The 17,937-nt window shown below is 35.9% G+C and overlaps 1 protein-coding gene and 1 long non-coding RNA gene across 3 annotated transcripts in view; one reads left to right on the top strand and one right to left on the bottom strand.

Moving 5' to 3' along the window:
- The window catches only part of LOC117176788 (anoctamin-8), a 120,353-nt gene that overhangs the window by 38,546 nt on the left and 63,870 nt on the right, over positions 1-17,937 (top strand). For both annotated transcript variants that reach the window (XM_033367089.1, XM_033367087.1), the window contains exons 2-3: positions 8,525-8,685; positions 13,934-14,210. In XM_033367089.1, coding sequence (XP_033222980.1) covers positions 8,540-8,685; positions 13,934-14,210 — 423 coding nt within the window. In that variant the 5' untranslated portion in view covers positions 8,525-8,539. The remainder of the gene's footprint in view (positions 1-8,524; positions 8,686-13,933; positions 14,211-17,937) is intronic.
- Positions 8,343-11,117, bottom strand: LOC117176789. The gene is made up of 4 exons (XR_004467618.1): positions 10,984-11,117; positions 10,637-10,857; positions 9,589-10,058; positions 8,343-8,681 (listed from the first exon to the last, which is right to left on the bottom strand). It is a non-coding gene; the product is annotated as an uncharacterized LOC117176789 (long non-coding RNA).

The raw sequence follows: 17,937 nt of genomic DNA, 5'->3' as shown, positions 1-17,937 counted from the left end.
ATAAATAGAAAACCACCGAAGTCTTCCGAAGCCTTCAGATCGGCAATCATCGTACAGCAGAACTCCGAGGTCGAATCGTGCATTTTCGGCTTACATACGAACACACAGTGGTACTCATGCACTTTCTGTTTTGCGGCTCCCAAAAGGTAGGTATGGTGGGGGTAATTTCCATCCACGATCTGGCAGCTCTGCGCTCTGGTTTACTTCTCTCCGTGCGTACAGGGGCCGTGGTGGGAGGTGACGAAACTGCGCAATTAAAAATAAACGTGTCTAGAGGATATAGAATAGGTGAACTTTCGTGTAGGCGATCGTTAGAGTAGGTAAAAGTTTTCTGTATAAATGAAATAAAATTATTTATTTTAGTTCTCTAAAAAAAGATAATTCAAAATCGTTAAGAATCTCAGGAATCGATAGGAATCCCTTGACATTTCATTTTATATATTTTCCAAAGATCTTTAAAACATTTTTTAGAATCTCGTCAATACGTAAGTGTCAGGAATCCCATTGAAATGTTAAAAAATCGTACGAAATTCTTTAACATTTCTTGATATTTTTTTATTCTTTTGAAATTCTTTGGAATCTTTTAAAACAAATAAAAAACCTTTTGAAATTTTTTAGGTTGTTCTGCATCCCTTGAAACTGTTAAAATGAGTAGAAATATATTTAAAACCCCTAAACCCATCAAATCTTGTGGAATTCTTTATAATGCACCGAGCTTGAAGTCATTGGAAATTTTACAAAATGTATTTAATATTTCTTGAAATTTTTTTATCTCTTGAAACTTCTGGACATTTTAAAAAATAAATAGAATTAATAGAAATTATTTTAAATTCCTTGAATATAATTGAAATTGAATCTATTCGTTTACGTCCTGCAAACAAGTATGTAAATGCATATACGGAGGCAAATTTTGGGAGATGAATTCACAGCATTACTCCTTGATTTTATTACGCTTTGACATGAGAACTAAGATCTCGGAACCCTTTCTCTTAAAGCGTAGGTCTCAAAGTTTCAGGTATTAAGCCACGCCACTTTGTTCTCGGTTCTCGAATTCTATGCTTTTAGATCAAAGAGTCCGAGACTCTGAATCACATAAATACTGTTGCTCTAAAATCACGTGCTTCCGTGAATTAATCTTTTGAAATTCCTCTCCGTGTAGAAATCTTTGAATTCCCTCGACATTTTATAAATGCTTAGAGATTTAACAATAATTTAAATCTTGTGAAATTCTTTAAAACCTCTTGAAATCTTCGTAATTTCTAGAAATTTATTTAAATTTTATTTAACGTATTTTCTGAAGTTCTCTAGAAGTACCTTCAAATCGAGCTTAACATCTTTGGAAATCGTACAAAATTCTGTGAAATCCCCTGCAATTTTTTTAATCTCTTAAAATTCTTTGGAATCTGTTACAATACACTAAAATCTTTTTAAATCCTGCAAATCCTTTGAAATAATTGAAGATGATATAAAATCCCTTAAAACTGATGAGATGCTTTGAAATACCTTGAAATCTTTGAAAATCCCACAAAATTTTATTTGATATTCCTTAAAATATTTGTAATCCCGTTAAAATTCTTTGGAATATTTTAAAACATATGAATATATAATCGACAAAATCCATTTAAGAAAGTATAAATTATTTGAAAGTCCGTGAATACAAATTGAATTAAACTTATTCAAATCCTATAAAGAAGTTTAAATCCGTAGAAATAATTAAAATTCCCGGAAATCTTTCGAATCCTTAACGATTTAATAAAACCCTTCAGACCTTGTGAAAGTCGTTGAAATCCTTTGAAATATTTAAAATCGCTAGCAATCCTTTGGAATTTAATTTATATTTAAAAGTTCTTTAATCCCTTGAAATTTTTTTAAAGCTTTTCTAAGAACTTAAAATTCTTAGAATTTTTTTGTAACTTCTTTCACAGCCCTTAAAATTTTTTGAAAAATGTTAACATTATTTATTTTAATACTGAGTTCTTTATAATGATTTTCCTAGAATCGCGAAATAAAATTTTCGCCAGAAAAAAAACCGTTAAACTAAACAAAAATTAAAAGAAAGTAATATGTTCTGCTTCTGAAAAGTAAGCGGAGAAGCCCGGCCTAAATAAAAGTCATAAAATCATTTAATTCTAAAAAGCTTCTTTCAAGACATGTAAAACGTGATTCAGAACTAATTATTGTTTGCATAATATACTAAAAAGAACACACATTCCTTGCAAGCGAACGTAATTACTGCATGTGTATGATAATTATTGTGCAACAATGGATAAATCAACTTCTTACTTTTTAAATATTTTACGCGATTAACATAAATAAGTGGGTCGATTATGCAGAAGATTGTTTAAAAATATTTATCGTGGCTTAATCGAAAGTACAGGGGTATTAGTTTTTATGTATGGGGGGTGGGGGTCACCGATTATGGTTAAGTACTTTACGGAAGCGTACACTAGGGCAGTAGTAAAGGACTGAGTAGGTCAGACGTGGAACCGAGTAACGTCTGCGTATAAGCAGTAGGATCTGGATTCTGGCCAGAATAATGTAGCCACTCTCGTGCCAGAATTCAGGAGTGAATTCAGAGAGCCAAGAAAGAGAAACGCTTTTTTCCGCATATTTTTTACCCAAGAATGACGTCGCACAATCTGGCATTATACATAGATGAAAAAACTACAAAGTTCTCTCCAGTACTGACATAAAAAAAAATCAAATGCTGCTTGGCAGAAGAGGAAGTTCAAAGTTGTTGGATTCACAATTTTGAATTTTATACGTACACTGGGAATCCCATCTAAGTGAGGTTTCGAGCATGGTCCTGAATGCCCTTCACTTGAATCAAAAACTAGATTTGATTGCTCCAAACGTAAGCAGGCAGGGCCTTTATGTTGTTTGTCGCACTTGAGTAAGCACAGCTTCTCTTCCAACGGCGCGGCGCGGCTTCTTTCATAACGAAAACGCCGAGGCTGCAATTCTAGAAATGACTTAAATGGAAGATACTTAAACGGGATTCCCAGTTTAATTACATTGCTATAAAACTATGCCACTGAGAATCACTATTTTCTTTCTGTAATCGTTAAAAGAGGTTTTTATAACTTCAGGCCTTTAAATGGAATTAGAGCGAAGCAGGTCAAGAACTTTTAGTTAGACAAGGATTTATATTCTTTTTTAATTTTTAGCAGTCTAGATTGTATCTTCCCCGAACGCCTCCCCTCAAACACTTAAAAATACATAATACATTCCCGGAAACAAAGCCACCTCAAAACCTGAACGCAAATGTAAACCGCTAAACACACACAACACCGCCTCAATAAAAAAACAAAAATCCAACACACACAAACCGTCTATAAATCAACATCCACACCCCTCGGAAACCAAAATATCTCGAAAGTCAAACTCAACCCTCAACCCCCTGTATCAATATAATATCCTCGTAATCAAAATACGTTGCACAGAGACACACACTTAAAGTTCCTGTAGCCGACTCGATAGGTGATCGAAAGGCGCTACCGTAACCATCCATCGAGGTTAGGGTACGTTGGCGTCAGGTGCCCCTGACCGGCCTACCCGTGACAAAGCAGCTGCACCACCCATTCCCTGTAGCCGACTTGATCCGTGGACGACGGGTGCTCCCGTGGCCACCCATCGAGGTTATAGTACGTCGGAGTCAGGTACCCCTGACCGGCCTACTCACGACAAAGCACCTACACCTCCTAATTCCTGTAATCGACTTTATCTGTGGTCGACGGGCACTCCCATGGTCATCCAACGAGATTCGGATGCATCGGCGACAGGTGCCCTTGACCGGTCTACCTACGGTAACACACCTGAAACCTCCTGCCCCTGAGGCCGACTTGAACGGTGGTCAACGGGCGCTCGCGTGGTCACCCGTTGAGTTTTGGGTACATCGGCGTCAGGTGCCCCTGACCGGCCTACCCGCGGCAACTTACCTGAACCTCCTTGACACTAAATCGCTTGGTGGTCGACAGGCATCACGTGTTCCTGACCAAGCCTACCTGTGGTAACCGTACTTACTCGTTAATAAATATCTCTGAGAGAAACCCAGCACCTAGGAATTTAAAACTATGGCATCCTTCCCTTTGCACCTGGCCTTAATTCGTAAAGCCTGTTTCAAAAACGAAAATCCTAGCGAGACTTACGCGTCTGGCGGGACAACATACAGGTCGATTAAAACGGAAGGTATTATGTCGCTCGAACAGGTTTTCTTTGCTTTTCTTTTCACTTAAAATTCACTTTGCATGACCAGAGTGACGGTCTCCACTCCTATTTTGTCCACTTCCAGATAAACTCCTTCCTACTGTCTCTCAAAATCTTCTTCCACACGACCCAGGGGTATAAAAGAGCGAAACTCTCTCGATTCGAGACAGATGAACAAACTCTTCAGCAGAGTAAGCATCGTGTTCAAAACCGCTAACCGATCACCGTTCCGCTCCGAATACTCACTGCAGCAGAATGTAACCCGCAACGAATTAACGTTGTACTTAGACCGCTCTACCACGTCACTTGACACCATGGCTGTTCCATGGATATACCGCCTCCGAAAAGAACAGCTCTAGAAAGAGCTTCATAGAGAAGAAATTGTCACCGTAGGATCCCTTATAGTCCTTCGACAAAGGTTGGTTAATTTCGTTCAGGTTGTGGTCACTAATATAGGTAACCGTGAAGACACATACTCTGATCCTGTTTTGCGGGCTCATTAGATGGCACTATAGGTCTTTCCCTCGCTACATGTCGCTCAGGGGCCGAAGTTTGATCTATCTCTCGTACTCCTACGTTGTTTTCCGAACGTCAACACATGTCAAACCTAACCCATTAAGAAGTGTTGAAGAGCTGACATGCAATTTGTTGCCATCATTTTCGACCTAGTGATTATCGCTGCAGAATACAACTGAAAACTATAAGAGGGAGCGGAACGTTCTGTGAGGAACGTGCGGTAAAAAAATTGATATCGAAAGTGATTACAACTTTTAAATGAAAACTGATTTCAAACATACTTCCATCATCTTTGGTTTTTCCCTAAGACACATTTTCATGAAAAAACCAATAGAAAACCAAAGATAAATATATAAATAATAATTCCAGTAATTAATTATGTATTTTTATTTTTTTTTCTATTGGGTTTTCAATTTATTAAGTGTTTTAATTACATTATCTATCAATCATCTGGATATAACCTCAAGCATCTATTATCTTATCTTAAAAACCTGCAGGCTTGTTTCATGGCCCCACCATAGATTATAGGTATATACTCGTAAAGCATTGAGTGAAAACAACCTGACTTCGTTAGAAGAAACCCAAAACTCTTCAAGGTTAAGCTAGAAGACACCTCAGACTACAAGAAAGACATAGAACGCACGCAGGACCTGGAATTTATGCAGGCCGAACTGGATAAACTCAGAAAATTGGAAACGTCCTCACCCTGGTACCTACGAAACATAGCCTCACTAGAACACCCATGTCTGAGAACATATTCACGATGGACCAGTCATAAGGACCCGGACGAAGACTCCAACAATGCCACACCATCTATCAAGACCGTAGATCAAATGCGGAAATGGAACTGCCACTTCGACGGCAAAAACGTCTATGGGTTCCTCGAGATACTAAAGGAACTCCAGAGAGCATATAGCCTCCCCGACTACCAAATCCTAAAAAGCTTTCCGGATCACATAAAAGGTGAAGCTCAGCTCTGGTGCCATAAGTGCGCAGCTGATCTCATTTCCTTGAAGGACTTAGAGTAGCTTCTAAGGAGATTCTACCTCTCCACATACGAACTCTGGCAACTAGACCAACAGGTTTACAATTGTCATCAGGGAGCCAACAAGCAATTTTGTAACTACGTAACAGCTCTGCTAACATTAGAAAGAAGACGGGAAGGATTTATCCTCGAAAACACAAAGAAAACATTGTACTATAACATCAAACCAGGGCTACGCCTATATATCCGGTTCTCTGAGGTGAAAAGCCCCGAAGCCTTAATCCAAAGAGTCGAAGAAGTAGAGGAAGCTCAAGAACTCCAGACGAGACACACCTGAAGGGATCATCGCCCAGCATAAAAACCTGCCAGACAACCAACTTCTACGGACGAGCCAAGTTACAACCGCCAAAAAGGCTGCTGGCGGTGTAAACAACGAAGCCATGCCCGAGGAAATTGTCGAAACAAACCAAAGAAATTCTGCTCCTGGTGCGAAACCGACGATGTCCTCTGCAGACTTTGCCTGTGCAGGGCACAGGGAAACGAAAACCGGGCCGGACCCAACTTGACTCACACCCGACCCTCACACTCGGCATTCGAAGAGTCAAGGATTTTAATCCCAATAAAGATAGGGATATACGCCGTAAACGCGCTAGTGATCCTAGAATATGTCTGCTCATATGTCAACACTGAAACAGCACATCGTTGCATAAACCAGGGATGGCAACAGGAAGAAAACAACACCATAGCTGTCATGGCCGATGACACAGAGACGTACCTTAGCGCAGTCCTTTCCGGATGCTTACAAGCCATGGAAAAAAATTACAATCCGAGGTTTCCATAATGGATTCTCTTAGCCACAGCGTGCTCCTGGGAATCGACCTTCTATCACAACTGAGTCTAATCGTCTACATCAACGGACGGATAGTCTTCCCGCCGACAAGAAACCAGAAACCAGAAAAGGGAAGTCTGCTTCACCGTTGGACCAAAAGTAAAAACCGGGTGACATATCCGGACGGGACGGCATTCTAGGTGCCCCATAAAGGACCCGTTTCCGTATCCGGCACGGAAACCAGTGATGCAGGTTACGATTCAAGAGAAATGGATTCGTTTGCAGCATGGTTATCGCGGATGACGCTGCAAATCCTCTGGTCGCTTATACTCCCAGTAGGCGACCTGGGCACCTTCCCCACCTCCTCGTACCATCCCATTCCCCGTAGTCGACTCGATCGGTGGTTGACGGGCGCTCCCGTGGCCACCGATTGAGGTTAGGTTTAATCGACTCTCGGTGCCCCTGACCGGCCTACCCGCGGAAAACCAACTGCACCTTCCATTCCTTGTAACCGACTTGATCGGTGGTCGACGGATACTCTCGTGGCCACCCATCGATATTAGGGTACGTCAGGTGCCCCTGGCCGGCTTATCCGCGGCAAAGCACTTGCACCTCCCAATACCTGCAACCGACTTGATCGGTGGTCGTTGGACACTCTCGTGGCCACCCATCGAGGTTTGGGTACGTCGGCATCCGGTGCCCCTGACCGGTCTATCCGCGGCAACCGTACCTACCCGTTGATAAATATCTCTAACAAAACCCCGCACCCAGGGATTCGAAACCAGGGCATCCTTCTCTTCGCACCTGACTTGAACCGACCGTGGGGGGGGGGGGGATCCTGGTCCACGACTACCGCCGTGGGGCCGAATCACGCGATTGCACATCCGTACACATCCGTACACCCACTTTAAAATAAGACCCAGTCTTATTTTCATACATACTAGTAAAACAGTCACGCAAATACGCACTCCTCAAAAAATACTGTATTTTACCATTTTTTTATCGATGTTGTTTACAGGCACAAAAAGCGTAATTTTTAATCATTTAAGGCCAAAAATATCCAACGCATATGAAAAAAAAGCATTATAATTTTTCAATATCCTATAGCGGATGTTTTTGCACTTCAAAGGTTTTAGGGCTTAAAAGCCTTGGACAAATAGTTCAATAATTTTTTTAAATATGTGAAAAATTGCATGTTTATTTGTTTACTAAGTAAAAGAAAACAATCAGGCGATAAGACGAACAGCTTATTCTACAACCTATCCACATACATTTCATCCAGAACCGGAAGCATAAAACAAACTGATAGCAACCCCTAGCTTATCCACCCCCTCTTTATACATGTTGACAATACAAATTCCTTTAAAAATTATTAAGTCGCGTATTGCCGTCCAAGAACTATCAATAGTATGCAAAAAATAGTGCAAGGTCTTTTTTAGGGTAATTAAGGAATTACCAATAATGTATCTAGGTAACAAAGATAAGGAACGAAACTTTTGAATCTTTTATGAAATGAGAAATTTTTTGATTTATCAATTACCATGCAGTTTTTTTCATTAATAATGTATGTAATCGAAATTTCAACTTTCAGGTAAAAAAATGTTTTGACTCTTCTAAAATTCTTTCAAATGTTTGGACCTCGTTAGGAATTAATTCATATCTATTGTAATATTTATAAATTTTCAAGCCAAATGATATTTTCTCTGTTTTGAATCCTTTGCTCAGAATAAAAAATGATCTGCAAATATTCAGTGATAATTTGATATATTTCATATAGATAATATATTCCGTTTTCCAACAATGTTTCTTCTATTCCTACAAACATAATTATTTATGCCGAAATTTAAACATGTATGAGGTTAATTAAAGGTAAATGAGTATCATTAGATTAAATTCTAAACAAAAAATAGGAAAATTCTTTCAATTTTGTTTGAAATTTGGTGAGAGAAAGCCATTTTCAAACTGCGAATTATCTTTGGCATTTTCAGGAATGCGACGTCGTGATGATGTTCCCGAGTGGAGCCAGCGACGAAACCCTAATGTGGCTTCTGGGTCGTTTACGGGCTGGAACTCCAGGATTAGTTGTACATGTGCGACATCACGCGTCGTCCGACAATTATGGATTTTATCTAACAGCACCATTTCCTGTGTAAGTATACAAATATATTTTATTTTATTAAATATGATTATACTTTATGTTGCATGTTATGATTTGAGTCATTTGAGGATAGCTTCTTTTTAATCTGGATTTATTGTACCTTATGAACTGTAATAATTATTTCAATAATGTATCAGCAATAAAAGTGTAACTACATGGAGAGAAAACTTCAGGGTTTATCGCAAGACAGTTCAAGGTATTAACGCATAAACTATTTATCAGGTGCATATCACAGACATCTCTTGATTTATTTTCTAAGATTTTATGATTTTAAGCAGGAAAAAACCTACTGCCCTAAACATACGAACGCTTATGCAAAGATCCCACTAGTTAGTGGGCTAACAGCAGGCTCCGTTCGGCTCTCATAATGTGAATTTAACCAAGAAAAATTTCCAAGAGTCCCCACGGAGTTTTTCCGTGAGTCTCCTTGCAATTTGCCTTTAGGCCACGCCTTCTGTCAATAGGCAGGAGGCATGACCTACGCCATACAGGCGAATTGCAAGGAGACTCACCAAAAAAGTCCGTGGAGGCACTTGAAAATTTTGCTCGGATATAAGTTCACGATATTAGAGCACAGCAGCGATTACTATTACCCACAGTAACTTTTGGCATTTTTACATGTGAGCTGTACTTATTTTCTATGAAGTTACATCGTGCGATTATCACAAGCATCCATGAATATATTTTAAGAGAAATGATTGCCATTTAAGCTGAAAATTGTTCACTCGCTAATAACTAGATTTTTCTTTCCGTGTAGGTATTTAAATAATTTATTCAAGGAATCTGTATTATCATAAAAAAAATAACAGAAAATCTTAACTACTTTACAGATCAAAGGAGCTATGAATTAACAAATGTTTTTAATAAAATTTTGTATGAAAAAAGATCTTTTACTTTAACTCCGCTGGGAATCGAAACATAGAACCTCCGACTGTGGGTCTAATGCTTTTCCATTAGGATACTAGAGAGATCGAGGGACGAATCCTTTTTCAGAAATACACGGGTTATTATGCCAGGTGTTACAAGTCGAATCTTTTCCACATTCGTGCGCAGACCTTTACAATTAAAATTCAAAACATCCACCACTGCAATTTTGTGATTGTGACTTTTCTTTTGTTAAAAGAGCTTCGTTTGAGAGTTTGAGCGCACCCTAGGCTCGCGACTGTTGGTTCTCGCACTTCGCGGTCGCTCTTTGCATTTCTCCCACATTCGTGCACAGAACTTTTAAAATCAAAGTACATCTTTTTCTTTACTTTCGAACTTCGATAATGTATGAAAAAGTCTCCAGAAGGAAAGGTCATTTGAATAAAGTAAGAAAAACCTCATATTTTGACAAAATTGGCAACAAACGTCCCTTTTCAAGCCTGTTGAAAGATAATTTATTTAATATACGACAATCTTAAACAAGAATAGAAACATACATTTATCATAAAGAAAATAAAATATAAATAATCAGATCTTAATCGATAATAAATTATGAAAATATAAAAATGAATAAATCTTTGAATGAGTTTGATTAAAACAAAAAAAGTCGAAAGTAACAAAAGTAGTAATTAAAGTTAAATAAAAACAATGCGTGTGTAGTCAATAAATTATGATAATAAATAAATAAGATCTTAAACTATAACAAATTATCAAGGCGCAAAAAAAATCTTTCCATGAAATAGATTAAAACAATGGAAAGTTGAGATTAGCAAGTTAAGTCAGTAAGGCTGAATAAAACAAAATAACAGTGACGAGCAAATACATTACGTATATATATAAAAAAGAAGATGGAAAAAAGATTGTTTTTGAAACATCATTTCATTCGTTTTCAAGAAGGATTGAAAGATAATATTAAATGTAAGATAAAAGGTTAAAATAAAGTTATTAACAATAACAAGTGTAGTCAATAAATCGGAATAGTGATAAAGCAAATAAATAGTGTATGAACAAAATTTACCTCAGAACACCAGTTGAGAAATGAGTAAAGGAGACACTTAAAATTCCGTGTTGGTATTAAAAATAAATATGGATTAAGTCTTATGGCTGTGAAAATTGGAAATGTGAGAAGTCCAAAGAAAATCAGCAAACTTTATCAATGTGTATTTGTTGAGATACGCATTGATGGTTGAAAAACAACATTTTGGATTTTCATGTTAGCTAAAGTTAACATCAATATACCTGTGTAAAAAGAAAATATAGAGAAAGTTAGAAAACAACAAAAATAATATGAAAACTGATGATTATTTTATTAGGTTATGTTAGAAAATTGAAGCATTATGAATTTAAGCACAAACAATATCTTACCAATACATTTTTCAATTATTAGAGATCTTTATTCAACTGGACAGTCCCAAATTTGTTCTCAAATGTAAAAGAGAAACGAATTTCTATTAAAAAAACATTGTAAAAACGAAAAACTCCAAAAAACAGCGGAAAACGTCATCCTTGGACGCCATGACTCAACACGTGTTCATAAAATCATCATTAGTAGGGAATACTACAAGTATTCATGAAGACATCAAGATGAAACTCTTTATTTGAAAAAGGGTAAAAGATGAAAGGAGATGTGTCAAAATATGTAGTTTGAGCATAAAAAGCGAAAATAAGTTATAAGAAGAAAAAATTTAATCAAAATCATGCCCAGTTTCAATTCGGTGTCTGTCAAGTGCAGTGATATTATCTAGATTATAATTTCGGCGAGTATGTCCTCTAATTCTATAGTGTAGAGATCTGCTCGTGTGTCCAACTTTAAAAATTTCACTGTAGTTCCATACATCTCAGGAATAACTGATAAACTTGCAACTATTTTAAGACAGAATAACATAAAAGTAATTTTCAGACCAATAAAATCCAACTCAAATATTTTTCCGTCTCCTAAAGACCAATTAGACATTTTTCAAAAAAGAGATGTTGTTTACAAATTTAATTGCTCGAATTGCGATTGCTGTTATGTTAGACACAGAATTAGACCTCTACACTATAGAATTAGAGAAATTTCCAAACTTCCTAACTTTTACTGTTCTCTATGCAACATTTAATTTTTTCTTCTTATAACTTATTTTCGCTTTTTATTCTCAATATACATGTTGGTAAGATATTATTTGTGATTAAATTCATAATGCTTAAATTTTCTAACATAACCTAATAAAATAATCATCAGTTTTCATATTATTTTTGTTGTTTTCTAACTTTTTCTATATTTTCTCTTTTACACAGGTATATTGATGTTAACTTCAGCTAACATGAAAATCCAAAATGTTGTTTTTCAACCATCAATGCGTATTTTAACAAATACACATTGATAAAGTTTGCTGATTTTATTTGGACTTCTCACATTTTCAATTTTCACGGTCATAAGACAAAATCTATATTTATTTTTATTACCGACACGGAATTTCAAGTGTCTCCTTTACTCATTTCTCAATTGGTGTTCTAAGGTAAATTTTGTTCATACACTATTTATTTGCTTTATCACTGTTCCGATTTATTGACTACACTTGTTATTTAAATTATCTTTCAATCCTTCTTGAAAACGAATGAAATGCTGTTTCAAAAAATAATCTTTTTCCATCTTCCTTTATGTGTGTGTTTGTGTTTGTGTGTGTGTGTGTATATTTATATATATTTGCTCGTCACTGTTATTTTGTTTTACTCAGCCTTACTGACTTCACTTGTTAACCTCAACTTTCCATTGTTTTAATCTATTTCATGGAAAGATTTTTTTTGCGCTTTGATAATTTGTTATAGTTTAAGATCTTATTTATTTATTATCATAACTTATTGACTACACACGCATTGTTGTTATTTAACCTTAATGACTACTTTTGTTACTATCGACTTTTTTTTTTAATCAAACTCATTGAAATATTTATTCTTTTTTATATTTTCATTTTCAATTGTGTTTTGTATTATAATCAGAGAATAACAGAATTTCTTAACGTCTTTACAGACTACATGGAGCTATGAATTAAACTTTTTTTCAAATTAATTTTTGTTTAATCTTCTCCTTTCGGTCCACTGGAAATCGATTTACAGAACTTCCAATTGCAGGTCGAATGCTTTCACATTAAGGTACTAGAGAGATCGAGAGTGTCTTTCTAAAAAAGAATTCTTCTTTCGACCTCTGTAGCTTAATTAGAAAGGACCCGTCCGGCAATCGGAAGTTCTGTGGTTCAATTCCCAGCAGAGCGAAATAAGAAGATATTTTTGCAACAAAAAATTAATTTAAAAAAAGTCTAATTTATAGCTCGACCTAGTCTGTAAAAACGTTCAGAAATTCGGTAATTCTCTGATAATGATAGAGATTCCTTGAAAAAAGTTTACTCGTAACACCTTTTATAATAATCCGTGTATTTACGACAAAGGATTCTTCTCTTGATCTCTCTATTAGCTTAATGGGAAAGCACACGGTCGGGAAACGGAAGTTCTGTTGTTCAATTCCCAGAGGAGCGAAAAAAGATTTTTCAACAAACAAAAAATGAAGTTAAAAAAAAGTCTAACTCATAGCTCATATTCTCTTATTCTTTGTTGAAAATAAAGATTCCTTAACAAATTTGACTTCTAGCACCTGGAATAATTATCCGTGTATTTCTGAAAAAGGATTCTTCTCTCGATCTCTTTAGTAGCTTAAAGGTAAAAAACCCAACCAGGCATCGGATCTTCTATGGTTTGATTCCTAGTAGAAAGACAAGAAATGATCTTTTTTCAGAAAAAATGTAATTTAATCAAAATAATTAACTTATTATTTTCAATAAATATTTCAATATTCTGGACTTGTATAAATATAAATTTCTGTGTACAGATTCATGTAGGATGGGAATAATGTAGAAGAAGTTTTTAAAGTACGAATGAATAATTTATTTTTGGGAATTGTACAATGAAAGTGCATCGGATCGATGCATTCGTTCTGTACATTATAATGTTATAGTATGATGCTTTCAAATTTGAAAAGCCAGAAAACCGCATATGATTTCATTATACTAAAATTATTCTTAATTAAAAATTAATTTATATTAAAAATTTACTGTCCTTATAAACGAATAAAATTCATATTTGAAAGTTTACCAATATCAAAGCGACTTCAAACATGCCGTAAATACTTTAGAAATATTTGATCTACATTGAGATTAAACAAAATGTTGTAGATTAAAATAATTGCTGGGAAGACTAATCCGCGAAAAATTTCCGTGCCTACATTTTTGGGAAGCCGATTTTCCAAAAGATATTAAAAATAAATATAAATTTCACTTTTTAGCCTTTTGAAAGCTGCCGAAGAAGTTCACCTGCCAAAGACCTTGCGACAGGAATTCGGTGGCGGTCTAAAGGAATTCGTCGGCTCAGAAGCCGCATGTTTTGAAGGTAGTGACGACGAGACACGTTTCTTCACAACTCAGGAACGACAGTCACTAGTTTTGCACCTTCTGCACACACTGAGGGCTGCTTCCCACGATCTGCACAGCCTGCCTGGCCTTAAAATGGTCGACGGCCAGGCGATCATTCCAAAATGCTTATCCGCAGGCGTGATATCACAGGTGCCCAAGCCTCTTTTAACTAAAATTTTTTCATAGTTTCTTTGAAATTGAAACCGGCCGCAGTAGCTGGATGGTGATTCTCGACTGATTGATCGTTCGGAATTCTCGCTTAGTCGTATTTGCTTTGCGTTTAACTACTGTCGAGCGGAAGGTTTGATGCTGAGGATGGATGTGGGCACTCAATGCTATCGAATTTGTTTACACTCAAACTCGTATGTCATAACCGGCTGCGATCAGGACTTTTGGTTTTCTGCAGTTTTCTACTTATCTGGTCAAACTTCCTGGCTCTAAGGCTTAATCTATTGAAGTTAGATTATAGTGTACCTAAGATAGTTTCTGGAGCAGGGTTCTGATCCAAACTAAACGTCAATAAACTAGCAACTTGTCATTTACCAGTCATTATATGATATCTAGTAGGAACCTACATTAGCGGCAGATGATAAGACAGGAATCTACAATCCAAAATGACGTTTAGTTAGACAATTACATTACCTGTAGTTAATAATGTCCCACTCCTGTATTACCTTCAGTCGATAATGTCGGAATTCAGAGTATCTCTGGCCGATAAAGAAAAAATCTAGATTGCATAGTGTCGGCAATGTAGAATTAGTTCTCATTAAGTTGTAGAAGTATTAGTGGAGTACGATAAGCAAACGATAAAAGAAGGCTGACAAAAAACAAGTGCGCGCGAAATTCCAAATTCATACCAACGATGCTTCTTCCTTCGATGTAAGACAGATTGATGCACTGCAGGTTTAAGAGAATCACAACCTCATAACATACAAAATTTATTATTTACAAAATTCGTAAAGAAAATGATAGTTATTCTGAATATATAAATTCAAAATGGTTATAGATTGCTCCAAAGCATTGAAAACAGAGTGTCTATGTCTGGGCTGCATCGTCTATCTTCTGAAACATATCCTAATAGTTAGCATCCTCAAAAATTTCCATGATTCTTCTGGGTAAAGAGATTGAAAATTAGTCCTCTGACTGAGGCACAATCTTTGTACCGTAAGGAATGTTACCAGACGTCCATTCGAGACCATGTCTGCTTATGTCATTGGATCATATGTGTTCATTTCAAAAGAAAGCTTTCCTTCTGTTGTAATGTAACTAGCATTCTCATTCTTGAAAAAAATTCCAATCGGGATCATTCTTGTCATAATAATATTCACCTAACTCATTCACAGTATATTTATCATTTTTATTTTACGTATGATATAATTACAGAAAATATTGAAAAAACGAGTATCTTCACATTTTTTCTTTCATAGAAAGAAATGTATGCATTACTAGCTATAAAATAGAATTTTCCACTATATCTCATATCACCATCACATTGCATTGGCACAGGTATATACATATGAGAACCCATTTTCTTTCATTCAACATTTTTTCTACTGTTTAACTTTTTAATAATCTTTATCATCTAACCTAACTTATACAGTCATAAAAACATGAAAAGTATCAATTGCATTTTGGATGAGTCTCCTGTCAGCCTAAACTCCATTTGCTAATCTTTACTATTTACAAATTGTATTTGAGTTTTCTTATCGTGTGAATAATAAAGATCATATTATAACTCATTTAATTTTAGTTTAAAATAGTTAATTTTATGAAACTAATATACGTGGTGATATTTTTAACTTGAAACTTTCAAATATTTCGAAAAATAGGCACTCTATTTAAAAATATTATGATTCAAAATTTAATCACTCTGATGAGTACATACAGTGATGTTAAAATCGGTTCCCCCACACCGCCCCCTGGGGTGGGGGTGGATGGAAGTTCAAAATCTTAAATCGGCACCCCTATTTTTTATTACATATTCGGATTCTTTGGATAAAAATGCATATGATTTGTATAAAACATTTTTCTCGTTTCACTATAGATGGCGCTGTAAACGACGAAATTCAAATTTTCTTCATTTTCTGTCACTGAGAATGCACGCTTACGATTTTGCAATACTCGAAATTAGTCTCAAAACAAACTACACCTTTTAGCATAACCTAGGAACAACGACGTTGACGTAGCAGTTTTTTATTCCCTGCGGGGTGCTTTATTAACGTAAGTCCCCTTGCCTCTCACGATTCGGGATGCTTGATTAACTAGAGTCCCCTCGTCTCTCACGATTCGAGGTACTTAGGGTATCATCTTTTAATTAAAGTAAGTCCTCAAAATGATTACCTTCTGATTCCACGCACTTATTAATCCACAATTTAAATGAATTTACACAACGGAGAAGTGTATCTTCTTGAATTTCAGCACATGCACTTGTAATTCGGTCAATCATATTCTCACGTGTTGTTGAGTTTTCTTCGTACACTTTGTCTTTCTGATAGCCCCACAAAAAGAAATCTGATGAAGTAAGATCTGGCGATCTTGCAGGCCAATTTATCGGACCACCTCTACCAATCCAGCGATCATTGAAATCACGATCAAGAACTTCTCGTGCTACCGATGAATAGTGTGTCGGACAACCAACATGTTGAAAACATATTTTCTGTCGTACTTCTAAGCTCAAGTCTTCAAGCAATATTAGCAGGAGAATTCAGGAAACACTGATAATGTAAACGTATTACTTAATAATTACTTCTCAAGAGTGGACATACGTTTTGGCATGTTTTTCAAAATAACAATTACCAAAGAGATCAGAAGCTCTATTACCCTTATTTTTAACCGACTTCGAAAAGAAGAAGGTTCTACCTATGTTCGTCGCGATGTATTTTTTTTATGTACGAGTTTTTATTGCACTCGTTCAACGATTCTGTAGCGATTCGAACAAAAAATTTTTTCCGTGGTCAGTCATGTCACAATGAAAATGGTGTATTTTTATTGTTAATGTATTGCAGAATCATAAGCGTGCATTCTCAGTAACAGAAAATGAAGAAAAATTGTATTTTGTCGATTACAAAAGCCATCTATCGCGAAACGAGAAAAATGTTTCATACAAATCATGCGCATTTTATCTAAAGAATCCGAATATGCAATAAAAAATAGGGGTTCCCTCTTAAGATTTCGAACTTACCCCCACCCCCAGGGGCGGTGAGGGGAAACAGATTTTAACATCATTGTCTATACTCTTCAGAGAGACTAATTTTTGATTCATAACATTTTTTCATAGAGTGCCTATTTTTCAAGAATGTCTTTCATGCTATTGTGTCCGGTTATCGCATCGAGAGCACTAGACATCGCAGATGTATTCTCATGCTATAAGATCGATGAAAAAAAGAGTGTTGGTGATCCGCGTTCGTTGTGGTGGTTAAAGAAGCAGTTATGGGATTCCAGGCGTAAGACAGGAAGCTAGGTCCTCTTATGAGAAAGGATTTTCAAAAACAGAAATTTTATGAATAAGTATAAAGTATCAATTACACCCTGTAAACATCACAAAATACATTTTTCAAACTTTTGTATCAATATTTATAATATAGCCTTTGTAGAAGGTTCATTATTCCTCTTCCCTCTGTCACTTGCAAATTAAGGTTAAATTTACTATGGTTCACCGTATATTCTTCAGCCTTATTTCCACTGAAAGTATGAATTACCTTTGTATATGAACATTAAACACATATTTAAAATTTAGTTACGCAAAAGTTTTTGGCCACCTCTTTTTTTATGGCTACAAAATTCTCTTAATTTTAATTATACTAGAACTACAAAAACTTCTGTTTGAAAGGTTGATTTTTTTAGAAATTTTGTATGTATATTTTATTAATAAATAATA

This window comes from Belonocnema kinseyi, chromosome 7 (genome assembly GCF_010883055.1).
Source record: "Belonocnema kinseyi isolate 2016_QV_RU_SX_M_011 chromosome 7, B_treatae_v1, whole genome shotgun sequence".
NCBI classification, from domain to species: Eukaryota; Metazoa; Arthropoda; class Insecta; order Hymenoptera; family Cynipidae; genus Belonocnema; species Belonocnema kinseyi.
This window is presented reverse-complemented; position numbering and strand designations above follow the sequence as displayed.